This window comes from Melanostigma gelatinosum (assembly GCF_949748355.1).
Source record: "Melanostigma gelatinosum genome assembly, chromosome: 9".
Lineage (NCBI taxonomy): Eukaryota > Metazoa > Chordata > Actinopteri > Perciformes > Zoarcidae > Melanostigma > Melanostigma gelatinosum.
In genome coordinates, this window is record NC_136642.1 from 15041449 (window position 1) to 15054912 (window position 13464).

Sequence of the window (13464 nt, forward strand, 5' to 3'; positions counted from 1 at the left end):
TAAACCAACTCAGGATGCTGTGTGTTACAAATATATTAATATGCATGGTGCATTTCATTCGTGATCAGTACAGATGAGAAGTAATTCATTCATTTTATATATATATATATATATATATATATATATATATATATATATATATATATATATATATACACACAAATCCACATGTATAGTACAGGTGTGGATACCACAGCTGCAAGTGGGAAGCTGTACTGCGCACACTGCAAGATGGGTATTCAATGGACCGAGTTGGTTTAGCCTGGCTTGCACATAAAGCCTACATACACAGTTATAATTCTTACTTGTGTAATTGTTATATATATGAATATATTCAGCTCAGAAATCTGCCTATGCACACGATTGTGTTTTACTGAATTCCCACCGGTGTTTCTGAGTGGTATTTAGGCAGGCAAAGGCAACACGCAGGTTTTTCCAGAGTAGAAGGAGGAAGCCTTGCAGCAAACGAGACTACCAATGCACATTCCCTCTTATTCCCTCCCCTGCCTGCTCTGCTGTGCTGTGCTCTCCTCTACCACCCCCTCTTCTCTCCTCTCTGTCTGTCTCTCACTCCAGCAGAAACACTCCTCTGCTGAGTGTGGGGGGATGGGTGCACAGGCTCCAGCGCGCTCTCTCTCTCAGCCTACTAACATTGAACTATGCCGTACAGGGGGGGGGGGAGAGAAGAACAGACCTTATCTACCAGACAGAGGACGCATGAACAGTTTCAAAGTCTCCCAACAATTAGAAAAATGGAGCATTTGTCCCCCTCCTCTCTTCAGTCAAATGAAGCAGACATTTTTGGCATCCACAAAACGCACAGGGTGTGTGCACAGCATTGAGCAGAAATGAGAAGTGTGTGTGTGTGCGTGCGTGTGTGTATGCGTGCGAGGCTGGGGGAGTCTTAATTTAAAAGAATGACATGTCAGTGTATGTAGAGATGTATGAGGCGTTTAATAGTTCGATTTGGCATCGATTACAATTTAGATTTTGGGTGTAATTCTTATCTCACTATCGACACACACACACTCATATACAGCCTCTCTTGAACACTCATGCACACGTACCCACACACGCACACACTCATATACGGTCTCTCTTCAACACTCATGCACACGTACCCACGCACACACACATCCACCTCTAGGGGTCTTATACGGGTTGAAAAAAGGCAGGAAGTACCAGTGGGAATGCATACTTGATCACATGTACAAACATTGGACCACAATTTATCAATCTGCCTGACACCCCCCCCCCCCCCCCCCCCCCCCCGCCCCGTAATGCACCGAAGAGCAGAGAAGCGTTGCAGGCATATATCATTTCTCAGGCACATCATACCACACAAGGTGAATGTGATTTCTCACATCGGTGCGAGCTGGCAAAGTGGATCACGCTTTATTTTAGACTGGCTACAGCGATGCATGGGAAGTATATGCACTCACGCGCCTCGTGCTCGACATGTGTGCACGAGGGCTTTTGATGTTGGGAGGTGCATTTATAATGCGGATGTTGTTGTGTTTTTAACTGGGTTTCACGGTTAGGACAGACTACAGCGGCAGCAGTGGGAAAAGTGATCTCCCCCCAAGTTCAGAAGTGAGTTTTAGTTGCTTTTATAAAGACAGAGGGTCTTCCATCCCAGAGACCAGACACAGGGCCAGTTGTGCAGAAACAGATTTAATGTAGCTTCCTCTCCCCGCCTGACTTAATTTTTCTGCTCTGGCTGCTGGTAAAAGGTGGAGCAGACTTTTTGTGGATCTGGGAGTAGGATTTGCAAGCGCATGTGCCATCTGCTGGACAAAAGATACACACGAGGACTCGGCTCTGGCTAAAGTCATCACTACGTACTTCTGATGTGCTGGCAATGTTTTTTGATTTTATTTATCTTTGGACATTATGCAGTTATGTTATAACTAGGTATCCCATGATTTATTTAGATTTATTAGATTGTACCCAGCATGCTGCAAAATATCCATTTGTACAGAACAGAAAGCTCTGCAAATGTTGCATCATTATAATAAAAAACATTGGAATCATAGTTTACACTATACATAGTATTAGGTATTACATTTGTTCAGACACACAACTATTTTTTTTTAAATTTGGAAATCAAATTGGTTGGTTCTTAGCCTGCTTTAGTATTTGACCTACGGATAAGAATATTACAATTTGTTTCATAAACGTCAAATATGAAGTGTTTGTTATTTACTAATACGCCGCACGCACACGCGATTGCATCTCTGAGGCACTGCCGATTGTCAAGTTCCATTATTTTCCACTACAGATCAAGGGAAGGGTCTGTTCTGCATCTGTCAGTCGTGCTCCTCACTAATATATGCACATGGCAGGAGGGCACGCATGAGGAAAGATCAAATCCTCTGTATCATCTTTACCATACTTCTCCAATTCCAAAACAAACACAACACTCTTTAACGACTACATTTATGCAACAGCAATCTATAATAAGCACCAAGGAGCATCAGCATGAATCTTTTATTTTCAGTTAATGCATTCCAAAAGGAGAAGACCCAACACGATGCTTATATTAATTCCAGTCTTTTGTTTCAGAATGACTGGGACCTCCACATGATGCATACCCGTGGGGATATCTTTGTGCTCCATAAAATGAGGAGACCATACTCATTTAACAAAACAAATCCTAAATGAGGGCTTTTACATTTGATACATTTCAAGAAAAATGTTACGGCATTTATTGAAAACGTCCTTGTGACAAAATACGATGAATCTGAAGCTTTGCATTCACTCCCTTCAGTGTTCCTTATTGGGATTTTTATGAGGTGTGGTGCAACCTTGAAGCATCTACAACACCCAAATTTAGATCCCATCTCTCCACTGCCACTTTAGCAGAGAGGCTCAGAATCCAGGCCAAGTTAGATGGATGTTGCCAAGACTCCCTTGGTATACTGGTGCTAAAAAGGCAACTCGTTTTGTCCTTTTTATTTGGGCTTTTCACTTTACAGATCCATCATTTCCTCCTCCACAGTCTTTCCCCCGGTTTCAACATATCGCTCTTGCACTCCAAGAGTACTGAAGTGCAAGTCAAGGAAACAAAATATAACATCTTAACATGTACCGTATATAGTAAGATTCAGGTTACTTTAAGCACAATTCATTCTAAGTCATTAGAAACACCGGAATAGTCAGTCTTTCAGTCACCTTTCCGTGAATCTTAAGGTTTGCTTTTAAACCAGATGAGTCACCGTGAGTCACCGTAGTGATTAGGAAAGGATACGAGTCGAACTGGAAGTCTGCCCCCACAGCAGCTGACATCATGGCCTGCAGATTCCTCTCCTCCAGGTCTCCAAAGCAGTAGCCGTTGGCTTTGTCCACGGCTCGCAAGACCTGAATCATGCTCTCTTTGTCCTGGAGACAGAGAAGAGAAGCATTTTGGGGGGTTTTCTCTGTAGAAATTCACCGAAAAATAAAATAAAAGACAATGCAGTTTTAAAGATAATGCATTTCTGGTTTCTGAAATATCAGTATAAAGTATGTGATGCTGTCAAGAGGCCGTGTTGACTTGTTTCATTGGTCCTCAACCCTCTTTGAAATGAGCCCGTTCAGCCTTGAAATGTGTTCATCAAGGTTTAGTGTTTTGGGATCAGCTACACGTGCATATAAAGCCATGACATCCAAAAGTTCCTCCGATGCTCAAGAGTTTAGCATATTGTCCTTCTCAAAGTCAAAACTGTGGGTTTTTGCTCTTTTAAATGTGCTGTTTAACCAGCAGCTGCTTAATTTAAAAAGGGGGGGGGGTAGAAAAGACGAGAGCAGCTTCAAGGCTCATCGTTCAGCGTGATGGAAGCAAGAGTGCCAACCTGCCATTGGTATGAATTGATAGTCCCATACGCAGTAATGGCACAGCAGTCTAGACTCCTTTCTCTGGGTACACAGACGGGCTCGTATCAGTCTCCATGAGGACATAATGCAGAGGAACGAATAAAGTGCACACACAACGCTCCCCGATAACGGTCCCATCAATCTGTGGAAAACTGATCCAGAGCGAGATTTAAGATGCTAACAATGATTTATGATTGACCCTGTTGAAGAGATGAAATTTGTCTTTGAGTGATTTTTTTGTTCAGCTAGTTGTTCTCAGTATGGATGTTGTGTGGGTACTAAACCCCTTCACCACCTCTATCTACAATGACATAATCATCATCCCTCAGTGGCCTTTCATCAGTCCACAGAATGGAAACATAACACGAGAATTAATTAATGAATATTTGGTGTCAAATATGTTAACATGCTAATAGATTAAAATGTCTTACTCTGATAAAAAGCTTGAAACTGAGCCTTCGAGGCTTGACTTCTGTATTTATGTCATGTTTGATGGAGCTGGTCAGGCTACATTAGGTCTGTGAGTTTGGGATTTAGCTCAAAGCAGACTTGACATTTGGTAATCACTGAGATATGACCTGCTTTTGAAAAAAAGTGAGCTTTGTGTGCAATATACAGTAGATCAGTGTTAACTTTCCTGCAGCAACAACAACCAATGGCTGGTGAGGAATCTGCAGGCCATGCTGTCAGCTGCTGTGTTCGTGTTATAACGATGGCTGCAGAGCATGAAACCTGAGCTTTGAGAGAAAATATGTTACATTTTATACCTGAAATAACTCAAGCTGGTTCAGCATATAACCTATATAAATTACTTTTCATTCAATTACTCTAAATTCAGAAGGTTGATGACAGCCATGTACGACTGGCCTCTACTGTATATTAGCTTGAGCCACTTAATCCCTTTCACAATCAGGAGAACTCCAGCGATTACACTTTTAATTCCCTGAAGTCTATTTCAAATGGAAGAATAGTAATAGTACGTCTCACTGGCATGTGGCAGTGTAGACTGTATTAAACCGGACGGTCATTCTATTGAAATATATATAGAACGATAAATTATTTTAAAAAAGAGCAAACAGTGATACCTGCACATTGAGAGGCACAAAGGAGACGAGGCTGTAATCTTGTATGACCTCCGCCAACTTTTCATTTAGACGGTGGAATTTCTTAAAGAAGGGGTCTGCAGCGAGGTGATCGAGGAGATAGGTCAGATCCATGACCTCCGTGTAGAAGTCCAGGTTGAAGGCTGTACAAGGATAAGGAATGAGGAAACACGTCACCGTAAGACTCTTCATTTGTGACATATTTTTGAGAGCGGTGACGTTTGTTTTGTCTGTGAGGTAAAAGCCAGTAGCCCTCAACTTACCCAGTTTGCCATATTGCTCAATCAAGTCCATCTTGGAGAGGATGTTGACGTGGGGAAGCTCCACGTGCAGCATGGTGGACAGCGAGGTGCAGAGCACAGAGATGAACTTGGCTGGGTCAGCGCAGTAGTGGGAGTCCACAAGGTGCACGGAGGTCAGCTTAAAGAGGAGAGAGAAACGGCGGGAGAGTCATAAGACTGCATTGTGTTACATCGTCATCCACGTGATTGTTTCAGAAGCTCACCCTGAAGTTCCACTTGGCCAGCTGTGAGAAGATGTTCTTTGCTGAGCTCTGGTGGGTGTAGAGCTCCACTTGTCCAGGACAGTCGAACAGGAAGTAACAGTCGCTGTGCTCTTTCAGCTTGTTCTCGAACCAGTCCAGGTTTGCTTCGACATAATCCATACAGTAGAGGAGCCCGCCGTTGGGTCCGAGCTTCAAGCTCTCCATCACATCGTTCAGAGTGACGAGCTCCGAGACGTCTACCGCGCAGGGATACGGCAGTCCTTCGTTGGCAGGGTCCATGTTCACCACAACCACCTTGCGCCCGAGTCGAGTCAGGAATTCCTGCATCCCCTGACAGTACGTGGTCTTCCCTGAGCCCGGGGGTCCAATGACCACCTGGCCGAAGCGCAGGGGGGACGCTGCTCCGGTCTGACTGGACATGGTTTCAATGTGGAGGATCACATGAGACGGGGGACCAGGATGTCAGAGGGTCCACGTGTGATGTCCTATGCAGGGAATCAGCATCCAGGTTTGTTAGCTGGCAGGGTCGCATCAGTCAGTGTCCGACATTCGCATATATATTAAAGTTCAGCCTACTCAACAGTTGACATTACTTACAAAGCAACACCTCGGTAACTGTTTGTTCGTTTATGTGTGGCCATAGAGAAGTGTGACTCATGTTAGCGGCATGTTCTGTTACATTTGAGGCTTTTATTTGCAGATGTAACAAGTGCTGATGGATAATTACCGTCTGCCGCTGTTATGTTTGCATGCGTACATGGGCTGATAGCTAACTGGCTACGCTACTAAGCACATCCGGGTTACGTAACCGAGATGTCAGAATAAAAGCACCGTTTTTCATTTGACGAGGGGCACCACACGATCCTCTGTGATAGAACTTCATATATTTTCTGTCATTATTTATCGTTAAGAAACACCATAAAGTTCCATAACAATACGAACTATTGACATACGAAAACAAGTGTTTGTGTGAGTCTGCAATGTGAGATATTACAAAGTCGTATACAAAGACAAAAATCTACACAAGTGGAATGAAAGGTTTCAAAAAATGCTTTATTAACACAGTTATAAAAATATGCGAGTACGAAATCTACGGAATAAAAATAATGTAGCCGTTATCGTCGTGGTCCGATGGTGCCACCTGGCTGCCAGCCTCTGTACTTCATACTCGTGTTTGGTTGACGTCTCAGCAAGGTGTCGCCTCCATCGATGTCTTTGGGTTTGTCGTACACTGTGGTTATATGAAACTCTGTCCTGGCCTTCTTTACAGGCTGTAGGACAAGCTTCTCTCCATGATACCTGCAGATAAGAAATACATTCGCATCAGGAGGGTACTTAAAACAGTGTTTGGTGATGTCGTTTATGTGCTCATACGTACCCAAAGCCTCTTTTACAGTTGGGATGTTGGCCCTCACCCTCAAGGGCATCAGGGATCCCAACCTGACTGTGTCCCAACCCATCACCGTCCTTCCAGCCCTGCTTTTCCATCAAACGACGACCAAAGCCCTAAAAAAATAAAAATAAATAAATAAAATAGAATAGAATTACAAAATTGCTCATAAAGGCTTTGGTAGAAAATATGTCGTCAAATAATAGCCCATCTGCTTACCTTAGAAAACCTCTCAAAGCTGCCGATGACTGTGTCCAACTGACTGTGTCCAGATCTGTCTTCAAGACCCTCCCTCAGCCTTTTCTCGTACCGCATTCGGACATAGTCACGGGCATCCATATCACCTCCATCTGTGAGAGGAAGATCTGGGTTAAAGAAAAACCTGAACCTGCAGAAATAATTCAGTTTGGTTCCCTTCGTTAATCAGATGTAAAATAAACTTGATATACCTTTATCATAGTAAACGCTCATGTCAACATCCCAGTCGTCTGTCGTTTGTTCATCAAAATCTAAGAAAAAAAAAGTACAGGAGACATAAATGTTATCAATACATCATCAAGAATATACACGTTATTCGAAGTAGTAGTCACGGGGGGAAAAATCATATAAATGTGTTTCAAAGTATATCTTTTAATATCTATTATTGTAATTCAAGACGTTGTCAGATATAAACTACACAACACAGCTAAAATGTATTGTTTTGGTTTGACTTCCTATAACCATGCTGGGTAATGTTGTTAACATCAATCAGATAATTTCAGATGTCATTTTTAAAGTATAAACATATGTTATTACACACGTCAAGAGGTACACATAAAGAGCTGCCTTTGCTCAGTGTGGAAAATTGCACAATTGTTTTGGTTGCATACCTCCTTCTTCCTCCTGCCAGTATTGGGCGTCGGTGTAGAACACCAGGCCCGAGCCGCCCTTCTCCCACTTCAACTCAATCTCTTCTTCGAACAGCCGCTCTTTGCATCGCTCCTGGCTCGTTACATCCTCGTGCAAAGCCTCGTGGCGCTCCCACTCCTCACACCAATCATCATCCTACAACCAACAAAATTAATGATTATCAAAACCACAGAGAAGGGATGTTGGGGTGCATTTATATTTTACAAATAAATATGAATGGATTCAAACCCACATCATCCGCATTTGACTGTGCATCCTCCTCTTCTTTCTGTGGCTCATTCGTCTCTGTTGCTGCTGCGTGATCAAACAGCTTTTTGCGTCTTGAGAACGGAGCAGCCAAAGTGCCCGGTCCTGATATTTCATGTCCAGCAGCCGTTAACACAGTCTCTTCTGTGGCTGGAAGAGTCCAGGTGTCCCGATAATGGAAAGGCACATTGCCGTAACGCCGGTTGGAGCTGGTCTTGGGGAAAGTGAGGCCCAACTTGCGGATGAGACGCGGAGGCAGTCGGCAGGACTGGATGAGCTGCAGGAAGACTTTCACTGGTGTGCCCACGTTCCCATTCTGCATCAGAGCTGGTGGATTCAGCTCGGACAAACTTTTGAGGTCCGCCTCTGTGAAACGCTCCGTTAAGGACACCCGGTGGCGCTGCTCGTGCTTTGATTTGTAGGGGAATGACCCATCATCTGGAAAAAATAAATAACAATTTGATGTACAAGCAGCAATAACACTTCATGTCACAATTACACAACAAAGACAACACATCTGTAGTAACAAGCTGTAACAGAAGGAAGCCATGATACAGATGACACAATTCTCTCACTTTGAAGGTCTATGAATTAGTTCGTTTTCTGATTTAAAATTACACAGCTGCAACTATAATAATATATTTAATCTGCAACTCACTTTTTAAGGGAAAATATCAAACATTTGGTGGATATAAAATCGTTAACATGGCACAACAAACATGTCAAATCCAGACAAAACGATACGGTCTATGTGTCCTCTACCCCCGTTAAGTCTTCCTACAGTTCTATTTATAACGTTAGTAAAGTTTCACTAACCGTGGTCGTGTGAAACCTTTACTCTTTTAATAACACAACGACTAGCCAGCCAGTTCCCCTTCGGGTCAATCCAGTGATTCCCCGCATACATCTTGACGAGTCTGTCGGCATCTTCAGCACGAAGTGAGGCGATGCAGCAGCACGTCTTCACCGCCTGCTTCTTCACGGGTAACGTTACGCGGTCAGCCTCCGAACACTTGGAACTGTTTACCGGTAACGTTACGTGGTCAGCCTCCGAACACTTGGAGCTGTTTACCGGTAACGTTACGCGGTCAGCCTCCGAACACTTGGAGCTGTTTACCGGTAACGTTACTCGGTCAACCTCTGAACACTTGGAGCTGCCCTGTTCACCGTCGCTACACACGGTGTCCTCGGACACCTCGGTCTCCCTGAGAACCTCCGGTCGATGTCGGTAGTGAAAACACTGAAAACCGCCACTTTCTATGAACTGACTGAAATAATTCCTCAAATCCGCGGAGCGTAGAGCAACAGGAATGTTGCTTATTGCTAAATACACGGTGGATACGGCTTCAGAGTCCGCCATGATTGTTTTTTTGTATGTGTTTTTTTTCTGGACAGCAAACGTCATCAGAACGACATTCAGAAATGATGTCACTTCCGCTTCCTGAGACGTGAGAGAAACGTTACTACCCAAAGATTACTAACAGGGAACTTTGCTATGCCACAGCATATTCTTTATATTACACTATTATATAGTTTTATGTATGACCATTTCGCTTATTTTATATGGAAGTTATATAGAAAAACTTTAAATAGACATTGCATGTATTATAGAGTACACTGTATGTGTATTTATCATACATTTTACAGCAAAACGAACAAAGACAAGCAGAGTTCCATGTTGTAAGATAAAGGCTACCGAAAGAAGATACATTATCTCCATGCTCAAAAATAATGATTCGATTTCTAGTTATATCTTTATCTTTCATGACAGTATGCTATCTCTAATATCGAGCCATATATCCCAAATAATGAAACTTGGATATAATCTCTGAGGGCCCTCTGTATCTGTGCATTGTTGTTTAACCATGAAATTGTTGCAGTCCAGTCAAAACATCCCTGATATCCAAGAAATTATATTTTGCAGAGATTGAAATAGAGTGATCCATCCACGGATAAACAAATGTCTGACTAGGCTTTATAGACCACATCAGTGGTGTAAGACACAAAAGCTCCCTGACAAGGAAAAACAAACCAACCAAAAAAACCTTTGTACAAAGGGGGGAGATAGTCAAATCCTTAGTACAGGTATTTTTAGGAGAGATTCCTCTCAATGGTCAGCTGTGGAAATAAACATTCATTTTGAACAAGCAACTCACTGAGCAGAACATTGATAGTGATCCCTGTATCCTTGATAAGATTCAAAGTTAAAATGCTAAAAGGAGAAATGAAACTGTTAGACTCAAATTACAATTAAAAGACAGCATTTCTGGCTCTGTTTTTAAATGACATATCTATTTGATTGAGGCAAAAAGGCAGTAAGGCTGAATCTGTCTCATAAGAAGCGTTAAAAAATCTTTCACATTAGTACATTTTTAACCTCTTTCAGTGAGAGAATCAATAAACGTATTCAGCCAGAGTTCATTAACCCAGGCTAACTCTTCCTTTGGCCTTCACCTCAGCTTTTATCATTGTGTTTGATAGTAATAGGCAGTAAAACTAGAGTGGAGTAACTGTACCCTGACATCACTTTACACATATTACACACTTATTGTGCGTTAGTCATTAGTCTGGCTTGTGGAAGTCCATGCTAATTATCAAGTGTGTTTTAAACTTTTTTACAAGGTAGAGTTAAGTCAGAAATTCAATATCAATTTAAGTTTATAAAAGATCAGTGCAGGTATTGCAAAGAATTCAACTTTCAAACACATATTTCATACACACGAGAGCCCTGCTGAGTACAGGTAGGCACTCAGAGTCCCACAAATAGATGCACCTCAGATGCACCTGTTCTGGAAAATAAAATACAAATAAAAAACCATTGAGCAAGAAAGAGAAGACCTACCAGATCATGGGTCACTGCACTGGAGTTTTGGCCTCATCCATAAAATGAGGATAAAGATTTACAATTAAACTGTGGCACTCAGTATTGTTTACATTCTTTTCATATACCAGTACTGGAGAACATAGAATATAAAAATCATTAAAAACTAAAATATTTCCCTCTATTGAACAAAATACATTCTACAATGCCTAAGTCTACCGCAGAAGAACTTGTAAAAAAAAATAGTGTAAAAACAATTAACTTAATTCAGGAAATACCTAATTAAAGGATAACTAAACATAAATAAGAATCTGACCAATCAGTCAATGCCAACTTTCAGTAGCATCACTTCTTGGTCAGTGCCTAAAAAGTATTGAAGTTTTGCATTATGTGAGTCAGTATGAAGCTTATGCTTTTCAAAGTACTACCTATAGTCAACATCAGAGCACAGTCCAGATTAGAAGTACAGTATCTCAATGCAAAAAAAATAAAATAAAATAAAGGGGGAAAAAAAGAAGAAAGAGAAATTGCATTTCAAAACCCTGAAATATGGTGGTGTACACATATGGCAGTTTTATATTGATGTGTTTAAGTTTACTAACTTTACCTCAAAAGCCTGTGTAATGCAAAGACACAGGATGGCCCATTTAACTGGTATTCACTCTGATTCCTCCAGTATTATGAATGTTTTTTCAGCAATTTCTGAATATTGTTGTCGACTAGAAAATCATTCAAATTGTCTTGTTGGATTGGATCTGGCTTACACTTTTTTAATGCGTGGTGTCTTTTAAGTTAATTAATAAAATAAACCTGAAACCTGAAATAACTCAAAATGTGAACTGATGTGAACATTTAAAATTCCAGGAAAATCTAACAATTTTTTCCCCCCGATGATTGAAATGACCTCGCGCCACGGTGTAACGAATAACTGTGCCCTCTGGGTTAATGACCTTCTGAGAACAGAGTCAGGCAAATGAACCTCCACTGTATTCGCAGTCGGTCAAGGTGAAGTGTCATGGACCAGACACGGTGTCAAGCACAAGAGTTCAACGACCTGGGAAAAGTAGAACCAGAGGAAGCGCAAAACTCAATATTTGGGAGAAAACCTTACCAGAAAAGCAAACGGTCTGACACAATTATATTCAAAATGATGCAATGATTGTCCTATTATTTATTATTTTAGTCTCAACTTGATAATGCTATTACAGTCAAGTGTCTTCATACATTTTAGAGTTGTATGTATTGAAATACTATTTTTTTTTAAAGACTAAGACCTCCTTAAGGTGCCAGCCATTACATCATGCTTCATCGGTTTCCCATGCCTGAACTCAGAATACAGCAGTTGTTCCACTTGTAGATTGAAGGCCATTTTATTTTTACAGTCTTGGTGGAGATAAGCGTCTGTCCTCCGTGTACGTCTCTGCCTGCTCCTAACGTCTATAAACACAAGTCTTATCGCAAGCATTTACAACTGCCAGCCTGCTTCATGAAGCTTGAGGACTTTCTGAGGGTATTACAAGTCACTTTGCTGAACGGATCGCATTCTCCAAGATAACTCAACTTGTTTTTTTCATCATGCATTCGAAGCAGAGGTCCATTATGATTCAGTCATGTCTTACATGAATAATCACTGCAGTCGTGTATCATAATGAGATCACTCCAGGAAAGAAAAGGAGGCTATGTCACCGATTCTGGATAATCCTTTGAAGGGATAAGTCAAGAGACCGATGAGGTAAAACAAACATTCGGTGACTGGTGCTGCCAGTAGTGTCTGGCTTGTCATTTTTTTATTGCAGTCATTTACTGAACTGTCCTTGATCCTGCTGCTCTGTGGTTCAGGTCTTCCTCTGAAACTTCAACAATGATGCTTCCAGGCTTCTTGGCTTGTGCAGCAGGTGTCCCCACAAAAGTACGATATGTTATGTATCCTGTCACCTGTCTACTGTACAATGTGGAAAACATTTGGTTGGTTCGTGGTGTGCTAAATGTCTAAACTGAAAGAACTCATCATTGAAAATGAGAAGTTTGTTTATTTCTCACAACAATAAAGTATAAGCTCATTCATTACCTTATCAGCCTCAAGCCTCCGTGCCAGGCACAGGGAAGATAACAAATTAGGAAAACACGTTTAAATGACAACTGGAACATTGTACCGCCTGTTACAGACGCCATAAACTGGAATTCCTTTCTTTTATATGACCATCGATCTAATGTTATCACTGTAAGAAATCTAGCATTAACACAACTGAGGAGTTTCCAATGTAAAATGCACTTCAATCATGGGGCCTTTATACATTATTTTAACGAAATTGACGACCTTCAGTGGTATCAGTCTGTTTATCAGTCAGCCAGCCACTTCAATTTTTGTTTTGTTATTAATGTACCCATTAATGTAACCATACACAGTTTTGTCCACCACTTTGGTCCAGTTCCACTTTTGGTCATGTTCCCCAGAGGATGAATCCTGCTGACTTTGGGGATCCAATAAAGTTTCCTTCAGTACGACAACGAGGTTGTTATTTTTTTAATTGGATGGATTGCAATTCAATTTGGGACATACACTCACGTCCCTCTTAGGCTGAATTGTAATAACATTAATGTCAAATCATACATTTCAACTTTCAATCTTAACTTT

The 13464-nt window shown here is 41.5% G+C and overlaps 2 protein-coding genes across 4 annotated transcripts; both read right to left on the minus strand.

The window, feature by feature from the left end:
* Nucleotides 1-2475: 2475 nt before the first annotated feature.
* gpn2 (GPN-loop GTPase 2) lies at nt 2476-6254 on the minus strand. 3 transcript variants are annotated; one of them, XM_079274942.1, is made up of 6 exons: nt 6191-6254; nt 5464-5948; nt 5222-5378; nt 4941-5101; nt 3251-3381; nt 2476-3045 (listed from the first exon to the last, which is right to left on the minus strand). In XM_079274942.1, exons 2-6 carry the CDS (start codon nt 5881-5883, stop codon nt 2973-2975), a joined length of 942 nt encoding a protein of 313 aa, XP_079131068.1. In that variant the 5' UTR covers nt 5884-5948; nt 6191-6254; the 3' UTR covers nt 2476-2972. The 3 variants fall into 3 exon arrangements, with proteins under 3 accessions (XP_079131068.1, XP_079131067.1, XP_079131066.1); XM_079274941.1 differs by having other exon boundaries at nt 6061-6221; XM_079274940.1 differs by having other exon boundaries at nt 5464-6221.
* Nucleotides 6255-6519: 265 nt separating this feature from the next.
* gpatch3 (G patch domain containing 3) lies at nt 6520-9368 on the minus strand (the record flags this gene model as incomplete). The annotated part of the gene is made up of 7 exons (XM_079276205.1): nt 6520-6762; nt 6842-6969; nt 7073-7203; nt 7303-7362; nt 7723-7897; nt 7995-8446; nt 8825-9368. The coding sequence occupies 7 exons, from the start codon at nt 9366-9368 to the stop codon at nt 6579-6581; spliced, it is 1674 nt and encodes a 557-aa protein (XP_079132331.1). The 3' UTR covers nt 6520-6578.
* Nucleotides 9369-13464: the final 4096 nt, after the last annotated feature.

Excerpts from the sequence above, each read along its gene's own strand:
- gpn2 (XM_079274942.1), bottom strand. The coding sequence starts at position 5,883 with ATGTCCAGTCAGACCGGAGCAGCGTCCCCCCTGCGCTTCGGCCAGGTG. Across the intron at positions 5,102-5,221 it reads TGAGCAATATGGCAAACTGG|CCTTCAACCTGGACTTCTAC; the intron begins GTAAGTTGAGGG and ends ATCCTTGTACAG. Across the intron at positions 3,382-4,940 it reads TTGTGCCTCTCAATGTGCAG|GACAAAGAGAGCATGATTCA; the intron begins GTATCACTGTTT and ends CTCTGTCTCCAG.